General features: G+C 39.6%; 1 protein-coding gene across 1 annotated transcript in view; it reads right to left on the reverse strand.

The window, feature by feature from the left end:
- Positions 1-17,887, reverse strand: part of GADL1 (GAD like acidic amino acid decarboxylase 1) — a 156,412-nt gene that overhangs the window by 61,599 nt on the left and 76,926 nt on the right. The window contains exon 12 of the mRNA XM_004419453.3: positions 8,528-8,727. Within this exon, the coding sequence (XP_004419510.2) occupies positions 8,528-8,727 (200 nt within the window). The remainder of the gene's footprint in view (positions 1-8,527; positions 8,728-17,887) is intronic.

The following is a 17,887-nucleotide window of genomic DNA, read 5'->3' on the forward strand; positions in this document are numbered from 1 at the left end:
TAGAATATGATCATTTCACTAAATTACATATATTCAATTAATATTTAAGGGCAACAAAAAATTTCTCCCTTTGGGCCTCGATTCCCTTACCTGTAAAACTGGAATGCAGAATCTACTTTTCCAATCTCAAAAGGTTGTTGTAAAAAAATTAAATAAAATCCTACACACACAAAAAATTGTAAAGTATAGAAACTGTGGAAATGGGGGTTATTACCATTATGTCATTTCCTAAAGGCCATTCTAGAATGTGGACATGGAATATACCAGTTTACAAGACTCAATTCTTTTTTCTCAAACTTATTTATATAGCTTTTCACATAAGGTTAAATATTGGTGTTATCTATAGATTACATCATCTTTGAATTATACAAAATCTTATAAAATTCTATCAGTACTAACTAGATAACATAGATCCTCTATTTTGAGCAATAATGTTGTGACCAGACACACACATATACACACACACAGAGACTCATAAAGTATTTGATGTTTTACATACTCCTTTCCCTGGATATTTTTTCAGATGTTATATAGCTGTAAAGTTTTTGAACCTTTAACACACTGCCTAATTTTTGGAAAAAGCAATTACAATGGTTAATAAATATCAGAAAATATGCTCGAGATCACTGGTAATCAAAAAAGTGCAAATTAAAACAATACTCAGCCATGTTGCCCACTTGGTACTAGAAGCAAATTTCAAAGAGAAACAACACCTAGTGCTAGTGAGAATGTGATAGAAAGCTGCTACAAACCTTTTAAAATTAATAATACTCATATCTTCCGATCCAGTAAACCACATTTGAGATGCTGGTCTACCAGGAAAAAATCATCAGAATAACTAGAAACAAGATTAATATCCAGAAACTGGCAAATGGTAAAATAAAATGTATTATAGCAACACAACGTAATATGATGCAGCTATTAAAAAGAATAAATTATATCTACTTCGATTAAACTACAGGGATGCTCATGATGTATTAGTAAGAGATAAAAGCAAGATACTGAGAAATGTGTATAATATGATTCCATTTTTTAAGAAATTGTAAAAAAGAAAGCAAAAGGAATCCCTACCCACAATCATATATGATCACAAAGTAAGGTATGGAAGAATACCTAATAAATTGTTAATGTTTACCTGAGGAAGGGAAAACAGATGCAATGGGGGAGGTTGAGATTATTAACTCTTTTTTTGTATCTCTTTGCAAAGTTTCATAGGTGTGGTTACTTTTGTAATTTTTGAAAGGAACTTAACAAAAAAAAAAAGTAAAGCACAGACAAAATAGATACATACAATCTCTACCTGTACAAGGAAAGCTCTGTGAACCATACCTTTCCTCACTTTCTCAGGCACAAACGCATAGGCAATTTGTTAACTCTAATATTGACGCCATGATTTCATCCCGAGGAGGCCTATGCTCATCCTGGATACCCTGAGGCTATGGAAAAGCTTTGCATCTGCAGAAATCCTGGGAATGACTCTAGAATATTCTAGTTGTGCAGCTAATCAACTTTGTGACTCTAGGCAAATTCCTTAGCTTCCCTTAGCCTGCCTCAGTTTCTTCACGCATGAAATAGAGATGTGGAACTAGATTGGTAAAATCCTTCCCTAACAGATTATGACTGCATGAAATTTAGACACTGCCCTATGGTCTCAATTTAAAATATTTCTGTCAAACTGGACAAAGTTGCTCCGGGGAGACAGTCATCCTAAAACAGAGCTGAATCATTTCAGTTCAAACTCTGCTTTTTGCTAACCATGTGGACCTGGGCTTTGTGTCAGGGCCAATGTCCTCACTGCAGTCACTCTCAGAGCCCAACAAGCCCAGCATAACACTCCAACTGAGTTGAGGGTAGAGGTGATTTGGGTGAAGAATTGCTATTACAACAGTAATAAAAGGCTCACACCACAGTTCCCAAACTGTGCTCCATGATATACCATGTTACTAGATTTCCCACATAACAGGGTTCCATGTCAAACAAATTTGAGCAATGCTCAGGATGTCAATTAGATTTTTTTTTGTCTACAATTAGAAGTATTCGTGGCTTAATTCATAAGGACATTTACTGAACTGATTGGATGGTTCAATAATATAATCAGGAACCAGGCATCTTCTATTATTTCAGCCTGCCATGCTCAGAGTGTTAGAGAATTCTCTCATGTTCACAAGATGGCTGCCACAGCTTCGTACATCACATCGTTTACAACAATGTCCAATGGAGAAAGAGAAGGGTCTGGAGCAAAAGCATTTTCTCTTCATTTCTCTCTACTAAGGTAGGAATGTTTTTCCCAGAAGCTTCCACAGAATTCTTCCTGTATCTTATTGACTGAAATGGAGTCATATATCCACCCCTAAACTAATTGTTGGCAAAGAGGATTGCTTAGACCAATGTTCCCAGTGGAATATTGCTACCTAAACAAAATCAAGGTTCTGTTGGCAAGGAAAAAGGGAGAACGGTTGTGAGGTGAACTATCAACTGTGTTTGCATACAGGTTAAAGCCAAATTTAAAATGTTTCTATATTACAGGCCTTCTCAGAGCCTTTACTATGCCAATGAACACTCTGAATCTCCAAGAAAGGAATAATATAGCAGTTAGCATTTCCCAAACATGTTTGACCACAGAAACATTTTTTAGAAGACCATCTATTAAGATCTTCTAGAAGTCTATTATCCCACAGAGCAAAGTTTCAAAAACGCTAGTTCAGAAGTGCCTCTTCTGTAGGATACTCTACCCTCTTCTTAAGTAAATACTTAAATGAAATGAGTTTTTGTGAAAGAATCCAAGTAAGGTTTGAGTCACATAGGGTTGATTTATTCCTCACAACTTTTCTTTTCAAAATATTGAAAAAGCCTAAAGTTAAAATACACTTAAAAAAAACTATTCTTATCTGATGCAAGTCAGAAAAAAGAAGTACATTGGGTTTTTGGACATAATGCAGGAACCATAAACCACTTCTACCAAAAGCTATCCAGGTAAATAGGTTCAAAAAGCAACAAGAGTTTCATAAAACTCATCACTATCCTTCCCACTAAGCTTAGCAAAAAGAGAGAAGAGAAAGAAAAAAATACACATTAGAAAGAGTTTTCACCAATCCTACTAGGTAAAAAACTCATTATATTAAGATTCTGGCTTGATTTTGAAGCATACATTAATGATAATCTTGCTCTAAAACACTTCGCCTTTCTTTGCTTACAAGCATGCCTCCAAATTAGAGAGCCTTGGTCTCCAAACTGTTATATGAGTTCATTTAGTATTTTTGCATTTCACGGGTCCTTGGGCAGGACATTCTTTCCTTTTTGGAAATAGTCTTTCCAGTCCCTTTCTCAATTCACCACCCACTTAGAGTCTCCCTGGAACACTCTTGACCAAAGTTCTCTCCCAGTCTCATCTCTTCATTTGAAATTGCTTCTGATGCACGGAGCCTCCCAGAACTCGTGAGAGTGTTTTCCATCTGCTTTCTGTATGCTCTGCATATAATAGAACATATTGGATGGCTTGTGTGATTCATCCCAGACATCTACATGCTAGATTCTACTGCAACTGTGATTTTTCAAAAAATTACCAATATAAAGGAAAAATGAAAACGTTGGCTCTTCCATAGTCTTCTAGACTCTCTCCCTCTCGTCACCTAGAGAAATATACCAGCACGAAAGTGTCATTGTGTAACTGCTCACCTTTTCCATACTGATAACAATAAATCCCTCAGTATTCATGCAAGTTGGTGAAATGAATTCCATCTGAGAGATTATAGAGATTGTGCGTCAGAGGAATAGATAAATGACACACTGGAGACCTAACAAAGTAGCAGAATGAGAGTTCCTGAGCTGTTTGTTGTTGTTGAAAAGACTTATGCACATGACTCTTCTACACTCGCTTTAAAAATTGTCCGTTAGTGAATATCCATTTAACCTGAGTGCCATAACAAAGGTGTAGAAGGTCCCCTCAGCAACAGGTAGCCTTGCTATTGGTATGGTAAAACGTTTTTGTTTTTCTTAGGCAGATATCACCTTCCTTGTGCTAGAGGTGGTGGTTTTAAACCTCAGCCCTCTGAGTTTCAGTTATGCTTAACAATCATATGTTGCCTTAGGTTCCCAATGTCCCAATTGGTTTTTAAATAACTGAAAGAAAAAGCAAGTTTTTAGTCATTAATATTTCTTGAGAGAAATGTTCTCTCATCAATTGAAATGACAAGGGTCAAGTGGAAATTAGGAAAAGCCTTAGAGGTCTTCTAGGCACTAAATTTTTCCTTCTTGCTGGATTTCTGACAACTTCTCAAACAGGAGTCACTGTGCTCTTTAAAATGTCTGCTGTTGCTTTCCCAGGGGAAGAGAGAGCAAGCTATGCGATCAGGGTGATGGCAATCCATTGGTCCATCAAAATCTGGTCCTTAATATCTTAAAGTCAGTGTACAAATTTCAAAACTAAGTTCCATTTAGATTCAGGAACATGGAAACATTGTTTCCATGGAATCAGTGCAATTTTTACTGCCACATGTCAGGGGAAAAGACTTGCACAGCCTTTCCAGTATATAAGAGACCTCCCCTAGGGCCTAGGGAAATGGATATCTCAGCTACATCAGGCTGCTGATGATAGATATACACCCCAAATAGTAACACACTCATCAGTGCAGCTTTACTTTGCTAGAGTTGTTATCCACTGAAGGAAATTATAGTACTTGGAAACAAAACAATGTTACTCTGACTTAGACATTATGCCAGGGAGGGCCTTCTGACCGTGGATGAGAATCATTTTTATTAAATGCAAGAGGCCTCGGGTCTGTAGGCTTATGAGAAATGGTATTTTAACTCTAACCAGTCATAGTTTGAACTAATTATGCCAACTCACATAAACAATGGTGTTCTAAAAGCTAGTTTGTACTGGCTAGTGAAAGCCAATTGTTAAATATTCAGGAATTTTGCAAACCATAACTGTTGGTAGGTTGCAGTTTTCCATGGTGAAAATATTTACACCATGGAAATTGGCAAACATTACACATTGGGGCTTTTTTTTTTTTTGCCTCCTGAGAGCCAGTTTACCACTATACCACCACACATAGACTCTGACAAACAGAATAGACCTCAGAATAGAGAAAATGTTCCTTCTTTCCTAAATGGCAGAACCACAAACCAAATCAACCAATTTGAAAAGAAAGAAAATCATGAAAAGAAAGCCCTTACGTTGCTAACTATAATATACTTCTTTTTTTTCTTTCTTTTTTTTTCTGGGAAAGATTTGCCCTCAGCTACCATCTGTTGCCAATCTTCCCCTTTTTTTTCTTTTCCCTCCACAAAGCCCCAGTACATAGTTGTATATTCTAGCTGTCAGTCCTTCTAGTTCTTCTGTGTGAGCTGCCACCACAGCATGGCTACTGACAGATGAGTGGTGTGGTTCCGTGCCCAGGAATCAAATCCAGGTTGCCAAAGCAGAGAGAGCTGAATTTTAACCAGTAGGCCACCAGGGCTGGCTCTGTAATATAATTCTTAATCCTAGAGAAACTTTCTCCAAGTTTATAATTTCACAGTCATTCCAAGCAACATGACTAAAAGGACTCTGCCTTGGCACCTGGCTTTGCGAGTGTGAGAATAGGACAACTTTTGCTCCCCCACCCCGCCCAGGAATAGAGCGTTGAACATCAAGAATGTGGAAAGTTAAGAAAACTATTAGGACTAACAGCATGAAAGAGGAGGGATTATTTTTCAAATATTTAAATATAGATCACGGAGTCTGCAGTGATGCTCACTGAAATGTTAATTCAACAACTTGACAAACATTTACAAACAATAAGGTTGCTGAATTGAATTGAAATGTTAACATTTACCCCCCTGTGATATTTCTCTGCAAAAATTAGAAACTATCCTTAGACTATAAATTAAATTCCACACTGAGAGGAATGTTAACTTTATAACAAATATGATCATCAAATATTTATATCTAGTTTGGTTCAAGACACCTGTTATTGAATTACTTAGCAGCTTAGACAAAATAATGCAGAGATTCTACTACACGTAAATGAAAATACAAAACAGGGAACAGAACTTTCTGAACTTTTGTTTTAATTTAATGGGCAACTACAAATATTTATGGTAGACAGTTTCATTTCTTCACCACTGGGTAGTTATCTCTCTACTTCTGATGGAGGCACTCTAACCCTAATTAAGGCACACTCCTCACCTAGTTTCAGTATATATTCCATAGAAGGAATTGACAGTCTTCCCATTGCCAAAGGAGAGCATATGAGTCAACATGACCAATGAGAGCATCACATTTCCCCAGCAACAGTGACTGATTTAGAGATGGATATTTGCCTCACTCAGAAATAATTAAAACTTTCCTTGGGATTGTTGAGAGAGGAGCATTCTCTCCTTTTGACCTTGAATTTGAACCGGGGAGGATATAGATCCGACACTCCTGGCAGCTACCTTCCTACATTGGAATAAACCCAGCATGAAGGAGAGCAGACCTGATAGATGGAGAGAGATTTAGGCCTGGTGATATTGTTTAAGCCCCTAGAACAAGCCATTCCAGAAGCCATCACTACACTATCTTATAAGCAACACATAGTAATAAATTACCCTTCTTTGTTGATAATATCTGGAGTTAGAGTTTCTGTTGCTTACCACCAAAAGAGTCCTAACTGATACAGTATTCACAGATTTTTCAAATTACTTCTTAAACCATAATCACAAGAATTGCTGACTTCTAACAGTCTTCTGAAAGTGCCAAAGCCATCTCTTTACCTGTCCTTATACTCAAGCCCTTTGCTATGTAACTTTGTGTTATTCCTGCAAAAAGGCACAGTGTACTTCCTGCCTCTTGACCTTGAGTTTGGCCATGTGATTTGCTTTGGCCACTGGAATGCTAGTAGATACAATGCAATCAAGAGTTTAAAGTGGGCTTTCATAGTTGGGCTTGCCTTCTTGGACTTTTCTCATCGACAATACAAGAACATGCCCTGGCTGGCCAGCTGGACCAAGGAAGATGCAAGACGTGTGGGGAGTAGACCCAGCCCCTTCCCTCACCCTCACAGCAACCATAGTATGAGATAAAGCCACTCCAGCCAACTTGCAGACAGACTTCTTAGAATAAATAATTGTCGTTTTAAGATATTGGGTTTTCAGACAGTCTACAGTGATGCTCAGAGCATTACTGTTGCAGAGTGTTGCACACAGCACCCATATCACTCCTGGTATAGAAAGAGGAAATTGTTTTAAATCTCTAATGAGATACTTCAGGTTTTTGCAAGTGAAATGTGACCAGGGAGTAAAGAAAGACAGATTATCCAAATCAGAGATCACAACTCTGATGCCTTTAGCGGCCAAGTAGTTAAGAAAATAATAACTAAAGCTCATATAGCACGTAGTATATACCAGGCACTGTTCTGAGTGTCTTACAAATATCAATTCATTTAATCCTCATAACAATTATTTGAGTTAGATGCTGTTGTTATCTCCATTTTACTGGGATGAAATTGAGATACAGAAAGATTAAGAAACTTGCCCAAGTCACATCTTGTAAACGGTAGAGCTAAGTTTTGAGTTCCAGTTGTCAGCACCTCTCTGCTATAGTAAAATAGGCCAGATAAGAAACAGGAGGAAGTGGAGGGGACTGTGGTTCTCCAGAGTCAGGCACCATCATTTTCAGAGGCTTGTCACCATGTGGGATTGAGAGCATTCTGATCTTTTGAAAGAAGCCAAAAATCTAGATTTTTGACAAATCTCCCTATTTTTAAACATTTAAAATGTTTAAATGTTTGTTATTTTTAACACCATGAAGGTTAATCCTATGCAGATCAGACCCAACAAATCACATTTAAGACTAAATTTGGCCGCAGCCTGCCTATTTGTACCCACTGACCCAAGAGCAGAGTCCTGTTCAGGTGGCAAATGTGCAGCACCCGTGTCTCAGGAGCTTTTCCAATGTCTCTGAAAGTGGTTTCAAAGCTTTGTCTCCAATGTTACAACAAGGCAAGCAACCGCGGTGCTTCCACATTATCTTTACCTTTTCACGCCTTTACACCAGCCCCACATTCTCACAGACCTGCTTTCCAGGTCCTTCAAGTCCCCATCATCTCTCCCACATCCAGAGATTTGGGCCTGGTGCTCCCTTGGCCTGGATCATTCTTCTCCCCTTTCTTCATTGGGTCTTAGTTGAATGTCACTTCCTCCAGGAAGCCTCTGCCCATGCCCCTCAAGAACATACTAGGGAACCCTCCTGAGTGCTCTCAAGTACCATATATCTCCCCTTACCAAAAATACATTCACCTGTATTTTATCTGCTTTGTCACCTGAATGTAACTCTCACTAGGCTAGGATCCTAGAGGGCAGAGGGTAGGACTGCTTTGTTCACAATTCCTAACACATAGTAGGCACAGAAAAAATGGTTGTTCGATGAAAGAAGGAATGCACCAAAGAAAGAACAGAGCTTGCAAATGTTACTTTCATTGAGTCTTTCTATTACAGACATCCATGGACACAACACACACAGACACACACACAGACACACACACACACACACAGAGGCAAGCACCTCGATAAAGCCAGAGCACGATTAACTCTTTCTTCAAGGCCTGATGTGCCCAAGGCCTTCCATGTCATCCAGAACTTGAATGCATCTGGTCTCCTGCTACATTGGATAGACTTGTCTCCTGTGTCGTAGCTGACATCATAGAATTTATCCTGCTGGAAGAGGTAAGATGCCTTTGCAGAGTAGCATTTCTTAAGAAGGTCCTGTTGAAAAAAGAAAAAAAGAAAGAAAGATTGTAAGACTTCACATTTTTAGGATGTACTTGATTTTGAAAATACACCCACAAATAAAACCTGTATGATATTCTACTACTTTGAGCCAAAGGCATTTGGTCTCACTCTATGACTCTCCTATGTCGGAAGCAATCGGTGTATATTAACTTTGAGACACAGGTTACCCACTGTGTTTCTCAAAAACCCCCTCAGAGTTGAGAATGTTAAGTCTATCTTCACAATTTCACTGAGTATATGGTATTGAGAAGCTTTGAGATGACCATGTCAACATCTGTATGACATCAAGGTGGTCCAATTTCTCAAGATGAAAAAAATCTGTTTATAACTCACTCAAAGCTCCACATTGGGGGAAAAAATGTAACGTACTATACATTATTTATACAATTTCATAGGCAAAAATAAAAAAAAAACCCAGGCTTTCAAATCCTCTTCTTTTCAACTCATATCCATATTGAAAAACCCAGAAGTGACAGTAACCCGGGGATTAAAAATCTGAGGAAAGATCTAAGGGAGAGTTAAACAAGAGCTAACAAGTTTTAACCACCACAACACATCAGCTACAATTCCAAAGGGTTTTTGAGTTGGTCTCATATTGGTTTTATTTGAAACCAAACTCAATTTGCATTTACTGACTGGTTACTGCCCATTAAGAAGTGGGTGGCAATTTACCCTGTTTATCACAATTCTAGAGTCTTCATTTTGGCCTCAAATTATTAGAGTTTAAGCCTTATTGCCTTCAATGACATCTGGTTGCTACAAAATCCCAGATATCCTAACCGATCCTTCACAGCTCCCACAACTCCCCGAGCATCTTCATTCCCAGAGAATACCTGTTAGAACCCTCTACTCCCTCAATATAACCAAACTACTCAGTGCCCCTTAACCACTAGATCGTGCCCCGTCTGTATCTTTTCTCACATCCTCTGCTTGACCTTGTCTCTACTTTAACATAACATTTGATACATTTAACAGAATATATGCAGCATATTTATAAATTCTGAAGTTTCCTAACACTGAAGTTTACTAACATTGTCTTCCTTCTTTATCTAGGTCTGTCCTTCTTGTGGGTCCCATCTGAAGTCTGGCTTCTCCTGAAGCTTCTTTATCTGCCCATCCCATTGGACTCACTTTCTCCTTTTATATTTGGCTACATTTGTTGACTTTGCTCCTGTGCTGTCCCTACTCAATGAGCAGTCCGCATATATTCTCTCCTCATGTGGTCAAGCAGGTTCTTGAGGGCAGGAATCATTTTCTATCCATGTCCGCATCCACAGAGCTTAACACTGTACTGGGCACAGAGGACCTCACTAAGCAATCAGGGTGATGAAGCCACTCCCCATATTCCATACTTCTATCACGCTTCCCCGACATGTACTCTGAACAGAATACACACAGATGTGTGAACTTCTCATTTGGTGCATCTTCCAAACCTTAACAATGCAAAACTATCAATGCTGTACAGGAAGCTACAGAGAAACTCCCCGGTAGTTACGAGGTCCTAGAAGATGATCCCACCTGACCAGAGAATGTATTAAATGTATTCATTTGACTGATCAACTTGTACTTCAAGAATAAAAAGAAAATCTCAAGGTATCACATTCCAAACGAAAGCATGAATTTGCTGTCTTAATAGCAATAGTGTCTTGTGTGGACACTAACATGGATATAATGTGTTTCATTTCCAGAAAGCATGACTTTATACTATGTAAAAGATTATATACCAACTATAATCAAAAACTCCAAAATCTCACTTATCTACTATCCAAAACAAACAGAGTATAAAATAATAATTAAAGGAACACTAGGAAGCCTTCAACCTGGCTGATGGATATTATTGGTAGACACAGGGAAGAGTAAATTGCTCTGACCTGAACATTCAGGTAGAAAACGCCCCTTCCTCTTCAATCTTTATGTTAATTCTATCAGCCGTCTCTCAACTCCAATCACAGCTGCCACCACTGTATCTCTTTACCCGCAAAGGTTAGGAAATTTGGTTATTGTTTCCTTAGCAACCACAGCCTGACCATATAACATTAAAAGGCCACTGCATATATTTAAGGACAAAGCATGCACGCACACACTTGTACCTGCATCATGAGTATAAATTTACTTCCATCAACCATGAAAGCGTCAAAAAAAATCCCCAAAGCAGAGGAACTTTGGACACGTCTTGGGCAAGTTTCAGTGGCTTATGTTAGTGATTGAAAGAGAGAGGAAGCCCATCCATTATCAGAAGACAAATTGCATGACCATAGGCAAATGGAGAAGAGGAGAGCCCAGAAAGCACACAGCAGAATGACTGCTGGTCCTGCAGGAGCGACACTGTTAATTTCATTGCACTGAAAAATCCCCCTGCCTTGTGAAGGTTTCAGAAAGAACAACTGGAGGCTTGGGATTTACTTTATCGAAAATAAATGAAAACTTTCCCCTTGAAGTTCCTGCTTTGCATTTTAGTTTATATCCTTGTATTAAAATGGATGAGATGTCCTTAGTTTTAAGACACACATCAACTAAGAGAAGCTGTTCAGAACTCTGGAGAAAACAACACTTTAGAATAAGTATAGTGAAAGTCACCATTTTTGAAAACACTTAATTAGTCATTATTGTCCTATCAAAGAGAAGGACCATGTTTATCTTACTCATCATCATACTCTTAATTGTAGTAGGACAATAAATACTAGTTATATGAATTCCAGAGACAAGTATGCAATGAGAATACCAATTGCTTTATAGCGTGATATCCTCTCAAACAGTTCTCAGGAATTAGTAGACATTGTACTAGGACTCTCACAATGGCAAGTGAAAGAAATGTAATCAAAGTAGCTTAAGCAAGAAGGGGAATTTTCATAGGCTCATATATGCAAAAATCCAGTCATATATAATCTTCAGGCACAGTTGGATCCAGGATTAAACCTGGAATCTTTTTCCTCTTGTTTTATTTTCTTCTGTATTGGCCTCACTTGCAAAGCAGAGAGCTGCTAGGAAGCTGGGAAGTAGCACTTCCAGTGGGGCTTGTGAGCACAGAGGGAGGCTCTGTTTGGAGAGAGATGGGAAATGGAGAAGAGACAGCCCCTGCTGGTGATGCTACTACCTAAGCACGGAGAGACCACTTGGCCTCCCAAACTCAATCTCTTGTCTGAACCTTCTGCTGCCCAAACCTAGCAGGAAGCCAACTGGCAAGGGATCCTGGGAAATGTGGTTCGCAGGAGTCAGGCCCCTTTCAGCGCAAAGCAGAGGAAGGCTGAAGATTGAATTATACTGTAAAGAGAAACAGGCAAATGACAAGCATATTACATGAGTACAGAAACCACAACTTGCCTTTTCAATGTTTGTGTTCATAGCACCTAAGCTAGCACATAATAATGATCAGAGCCAACATTTATAGAATTCTTACCATGTGCCAGGCATGGTATACGTATGAACTCATTTAAGCCTCACAGCAACCCAATGAGATAAGTTCTATCATTTTTGTCAATGCCATTGTGAGGAAACTGCAACACAGCGAGGTGCAGTAAATTATCTAAGATCATGTAGCTACTAGGTAGTAGGGCTGGGCTTCCAACCAAGGCTGCTTGGATTCAGGGCCTGACTCTTTACCCATTACACTCTACTCCCTCCACAGTGGGTAGTTAAACACATGTGGAAGAGATGCTCCATAAATGCTCATTAAGAGTTCTTGAAGAGGTTGGTGAAAAGCAAAATGGCAGCAGAAAACACATCAAACGAGAGGTCAAAACAACTAGCAACTTGTTGCGGACGCTTACTTTGTTCCTGTAAATATGACTTCTGGTCTTACTAGTGGTAATAGCTTGTCTATAAAGCATTTTGAGATTTTTCTGCATACTTGTGACTCTGGTGATACTTAAGGATATCACTAAAAACATCATGAATCAGTAGGTTGCATATCTCCCTTGTCAAGATATTAGTCAAGCCATCTTTGATCTCCACAGGCCAGATCAGATACAGCCTCTTGCCCAGGAGTCAGTGACTCCCTGGGCCTACTTTAAGTCTTCACTTCTTGCAATCATGTTTTTCAGCTTATGAAGCAAAAGCTACCAAAAACTCTTCCCAAATGGCCTTCCCATATTCTGTCCCACATCACCATTATTTACAAGCAAGAAATTGTCTAAACTAAATGCCTCAGGTAATAAGTATATTAACCACCTTTGCACTAATTACTTCATTCCAAAATTATGTATTTAGGACCTATTATATAACAAGCACTATGATGCCAAGATCCTGGGCATACAACCCCATGGAGGAACTAAGCATTTAGGCTAATATTTGTTGATGGAATGCTCAAAGCTAAATTTAGGCTGTGAATAGCAGAAAGGCTTGATTGTAATCTAGAATATAAAAGTGAATTTAAAAAATGATTATACCTTCTGATATTGGCTTTACAGGCATACCTCGTTATTACGCTTCACTGTATCATGCTTCACAGATACTGCGCTTTTTACAAGACCTTCCACCAGCCAAAAGATTATGACTTGCTGAAGGCTCAGATGATGGTTAGCATTTTTTAGCAATAAAGTATTTTTTAATTAAGGTATGTACATTTTTTTTAGACATAACGCTATTGCACACTTAATAGACTATAGTGCACTGTGAAAATAATCGGGAAACCAAAAAATTTGTGTGACTTGCTTTATTGTGATATTTGCTTTATTGCTATGGTCTGGAACCAAACCTGCAATGTCTCTGAGGTACGCCTGTATTTATTCATTAACAAACATTTTGAGAGCCTTGATATGTGCCAATAGCTGTGGTAGGCACTGGTGATGTAATAGTAAATATGAAAGCCACTATCTCTAAGAAGTTTAAGATAGAGATAGGGACAGAAAAACAGGCAATTACAGTACAGTGCTAGAATAGGGGGAGAACACGGTCTAAGGAGCACAAAGGAGGGTCATCTTTCACTAACTTAGAGATGTTAGATAGGGCTCTTCAGGAGAAGAAATATGTCACCCAAGAGCTGAAGGGGAGCAGCTGGGTAGAAGAGAGCTTGGAATTAATTCAGTATGATGGGTGCCAACTAATGAGGTAGGGCAGAGCTAGGAAGGCTGGAAAGGTAAAGAGTAGGCAAGTGACCACGGATCTTAAATGCCCCAGTAAGAATGATTGGTCGTGGAATTTTCACAGGCTCATACAGGTATTACAACTTAAACTCCATTATTGATCTGGCAGAATAAAGTGAGAATGAGCAGATATGGATTTTATTTTTGATTTAGCCACTTGGTGTCAGAGCTCAAAGCAAGTCACTTAACATCTTGGGCTTCATTTTTCTCCACCTAATTGAGATAATTGTGCTTGCTCTACTCATCATACAGGAATACTGTGAAATACTGTGAAAATCTAATGAAATAATGTCAGATGGGAAACATCTCTCAGACTTTGGCCAAAATCCTACCCGCCACTTCTTTTCTCCTGCATATCCCTGTGCCCCTGACCCCTCCCAGCTGTCAGCACCCAGTTTTCCTTTGATTGACCTCTCCCCAGGCAAGCTGCGGAACAGCATGCCAGCTCTAGACTTCCTCACTGTTTATGAAATGAGCATGTTACACCTGTCACCCACCTCCCCTTTTTAATGGGATGTGTCTGCCAGTAATTACAGAAGTAGACCAAGTTGACAGAATATATTTAGGGCTATTACAAGAAATCTTAGAACAAAAGAAGAATTATCCAATCTTCATCCTCCAAGTGGACCTAAGCCAGACCTCACTTATGTTGTCACACTTGATGGCCTTCTTAGACATTGTGGGTCTCTACAAGTCTCAGCTTGCTGTGAATAGAAGACACAAAAGGCATAGTATGAAATGAGAGTGGGCAAGGGCATGCACTAGGTGGACTGAGAGCTAAGGGGCCACCAAAGAGCCAGGTGTATCTTGTCTAGTCGTCTTCAGTTTCCTTATGCAGACAGAGGACAATGGATATGTTGGCTGACCGATAAGTAGTTGGTGTGCGGTGGAGGGAAGAGAGTAAGCGGATGACAATGATGTTATTGTTATTTTCCCCAAAAGGAAACAAATCAGACTGAACCAGGGAAAATGCCGGTGTATCAGGCTAAGCTGTAAATAGCCTGCGAAGGACAGAGAGAGAGATACAGAGAGAGAGAAAGAGAGAAGAGAATGAAGAGAAAGAAAGAAAGAAAACACAAAAGGAAGGAAGGAAGGAAAGAAGGAAGGAAAAAGAACAACATAGGGCTATCATTTCAAGGTGAGATTTCAAATGCTAAAGTACAGGTCAGCCCAAGTCATCTGTTTATAGGGGTGTGTTTGAGGCCTGTGGAAACCCACAGACCATTTGGTTTCTCCTCTAGCACACCCTGGTCCTTACACTAGCACACCACCTTTAGAAATCTTTGCCATTTTTGTTTAACTAGACTTCGATGTATGAAGTTGGAAAGTGGGACTATAACCTTTGTCTTCATTTCTCTCAATGCATGTCTACCCGCTACTTCTGTTTTTCTCTATAATATGTGCTCTCTTTATGACTTTCAAATGTATACAATATTTTGCAAATCTTTATGGGAGGAATGAGAGCTGGTCATATCATTTGCAACACCAAAAATCTTTGCATTAATCTTCTCCACACTCCTGACTCTGCTCTATGTAACTTTCATCTGGCTCTCATAGTCTCATGCACAGTCATTGACTGATGGTGGGGTAAGTGTTTCCTACACTCATCTCTGTTGTAAGATCTGTTCACTTACTGGTAATCTGCCTTCAACTTTAATCAGCTAGGCTTCAACTCTCTGGGACTCTCCTCACAGTGTTTCTGCATTTTGCCCTGTTTGTGTTCATCTGTAACCCAAGCCAGGTGTTCTTACAGCTGTGGATTATTTAGATAGACACCTTTCATTTTTCTTATGGCATTTCCTTGATGCCTCTTTTTTGGATTGATTGATTGAATTCATTTTCTTTCTGTTGTAGCTTTTACATTCTCTATCAGAGTAGAAAGTTGTTAAAATCATCTGGTGTTGCACCCAGCTTAAGAGGAAGATTATTTTTGATGAATGGTCAGTTTTTCTTCAAACTCTCGGCCAAATCTGAGTTTTTCTTTGCCTTCTTTGCCACTTGAAAGGCTAGTTTCAGGGCCAGCCCCGTGGCTTGGTGGTTAAGTGAGCGCGCTCCACTGCTGGCGACCCGGGTTCGGATCCCGGGCTCACACCGACGCGCTGCTTCTCCTGCCATGCTGAGGCCGCGTCCCACATACAGCAACTAGAAGGACGTGCAGCTATGACACACAGCTATCTACTGGGGCTTTGGGGGGAAAAATAAATAAATAAAATCTTTAAAAAAAAAAAAAAAGAAAGGCTAGTTTCAGATACATTGTGCTTCATTTGCTGCTTCAACGTCTGCAGAAGGTTCACATGCTGACTTACCGGCTTCTACTACCAGCTCGGAGTCATTTTTCCATCAATTGATTCAGCTCTCTTTCCTATTCCCTTCAAGCATTTCCCAATCATTAGTATCATCTGTGGACGAACCTCCACCTGTACCTATTAATTCTCCAGTTCTCACTCAACCTTCTCATCACTTATATTTTCTAGAAGATGTTACGTATTGAAGTTTGCTGATATTTAAGGTGCTTGAATTTCTGAAGAATTGAACAGTCTGCCATGTGGCACATTTGTGACATATTTAAGATTTTTTTCCTGTCATTTCAACATCTTTTATAAAGTTCATCTTGGCCTCCCTTGAATCAAAATATTCTATGCTCTCAGCCCTCTCTGCAGACCTGATCAATAGTCAGCCTGATTCAAGCTGTTTCCAGAAAGTTTCTGGGTGCTGTGTGCTAGGTTTCCAACAAAAAATGTAATTTCCTCTCCTGTTTCCGTTCATATACATAATGCCTTTAACTGCACAGTAATCTGTAAAAGTATGTTCCTGGAGAAAAGGTCATCATTTCATTCATGATGTTTTGAAAGGGAAGTTTTACATGATATTTAAGTTGTATTTGTCTTCCTCCTTTGGGCTTCAGGTTGATTGTTTTTGAAAATTTCTAAGTTGCTTTGAATAGTTGAGTTCAGGCTCTCCTTTCTTTAATGCATTTGATGTATTTTTCAAAATCATTACTTTTCCGGTGTGTGTATTGTTCTAAGTTATCAAACAGATCCTACAGCTCTGTGCCCCAGCTCGAGGGAGATGTGGCAGAAAGCACCGCATGCATGGTGCGCACAACTCTTCAGCTCCCATCCCTGGCTGATCCCCTAGCCAAGGAAAGTCCAGGCCTCTCAGGGGCGCAGCCTCCTCTGGCTCGCCTCCCTTCTCCATTTGTCTCCCTAGCTGCTCTTCTACCCGGTCGTTCTACAGCCACTTCACAGCAAAATGGCGGGAGGAAACAGCAGCCCTTCAGCGCATGCGTGTCTTCATTCCGAAATGAAAGTACAGGGGGAGGGGGCGGGACAAGGAGGAGGGGGAGGGGCCTCGCTCAAGGCTGGGCAGAGCCAGTGAGGCCAGGACGGCCTAGGTTTCTTTTGGAGGTTTCTACATTACCGTCGTATGAACTACTAAATATCATAGGAGTCAAATCAGTTTGATATCATCTATGAAAATCACTATCTTGGAATATTTGAGCACTTAGTGTTAATGCCAAGGCCCCACTACTCCTTCTAGAAAGCCTCCTGTAAGATTCCAGAAAGTTTCGTTAAGTTGTAGGCCTGCAGACCTGATAGGGATTTTCAGAGAACTGATAGAGTACTTTAGTGCTAGACCTGAGATCCTGTATTTTTTCTGAAGTGTTAACTTTTCCTTAAATATCCCTAACTAAGGGTTAAAATGAGCTGATCTGAAAACGAGGAGACTGAGCTAAAAGATATTTTTAAGAAAGGCAACTTAACAATATTAAACCTTGACGGTGCCTACAGGAGAGGGGAAAGTTGGGCTCAGTGTCTTCGAGAATGTGTAAGTAAGGGCTTCTATAAATAGGTAAGAAACATTTGATAGCATAGAGATCACTTGGCAATACCTCTGCATGCCCTACAAGCATTTAAAAATAGTGCAATTGGGCTTCTCTCTTAGGACAGGTGGAGATTTTCCACTTTTCCCCAGGCAGCCATCAACATACCTTCCCTGCACAAGATAATCTAAAACAGCGTTTTTCAAACTTCGACTACAATGCACAGTAA

Source organism: Ceratotherium simum, chromosome 5, assembly GCF_057802395.1.
Source record: "Ceratotherium simum simum isolate JZ-2026a chromosome 5, ASM5780239v1, whole genome shotgun sequence".
In the NCBI taxonomy this organism is placed as follows: domain Eukaryota; kingdom Metazoa; phylum Chordata; class Mammalia; order Perissodactyla; family Rhinocerotidae; genus Ceratotherium; species Ceratotherium simum.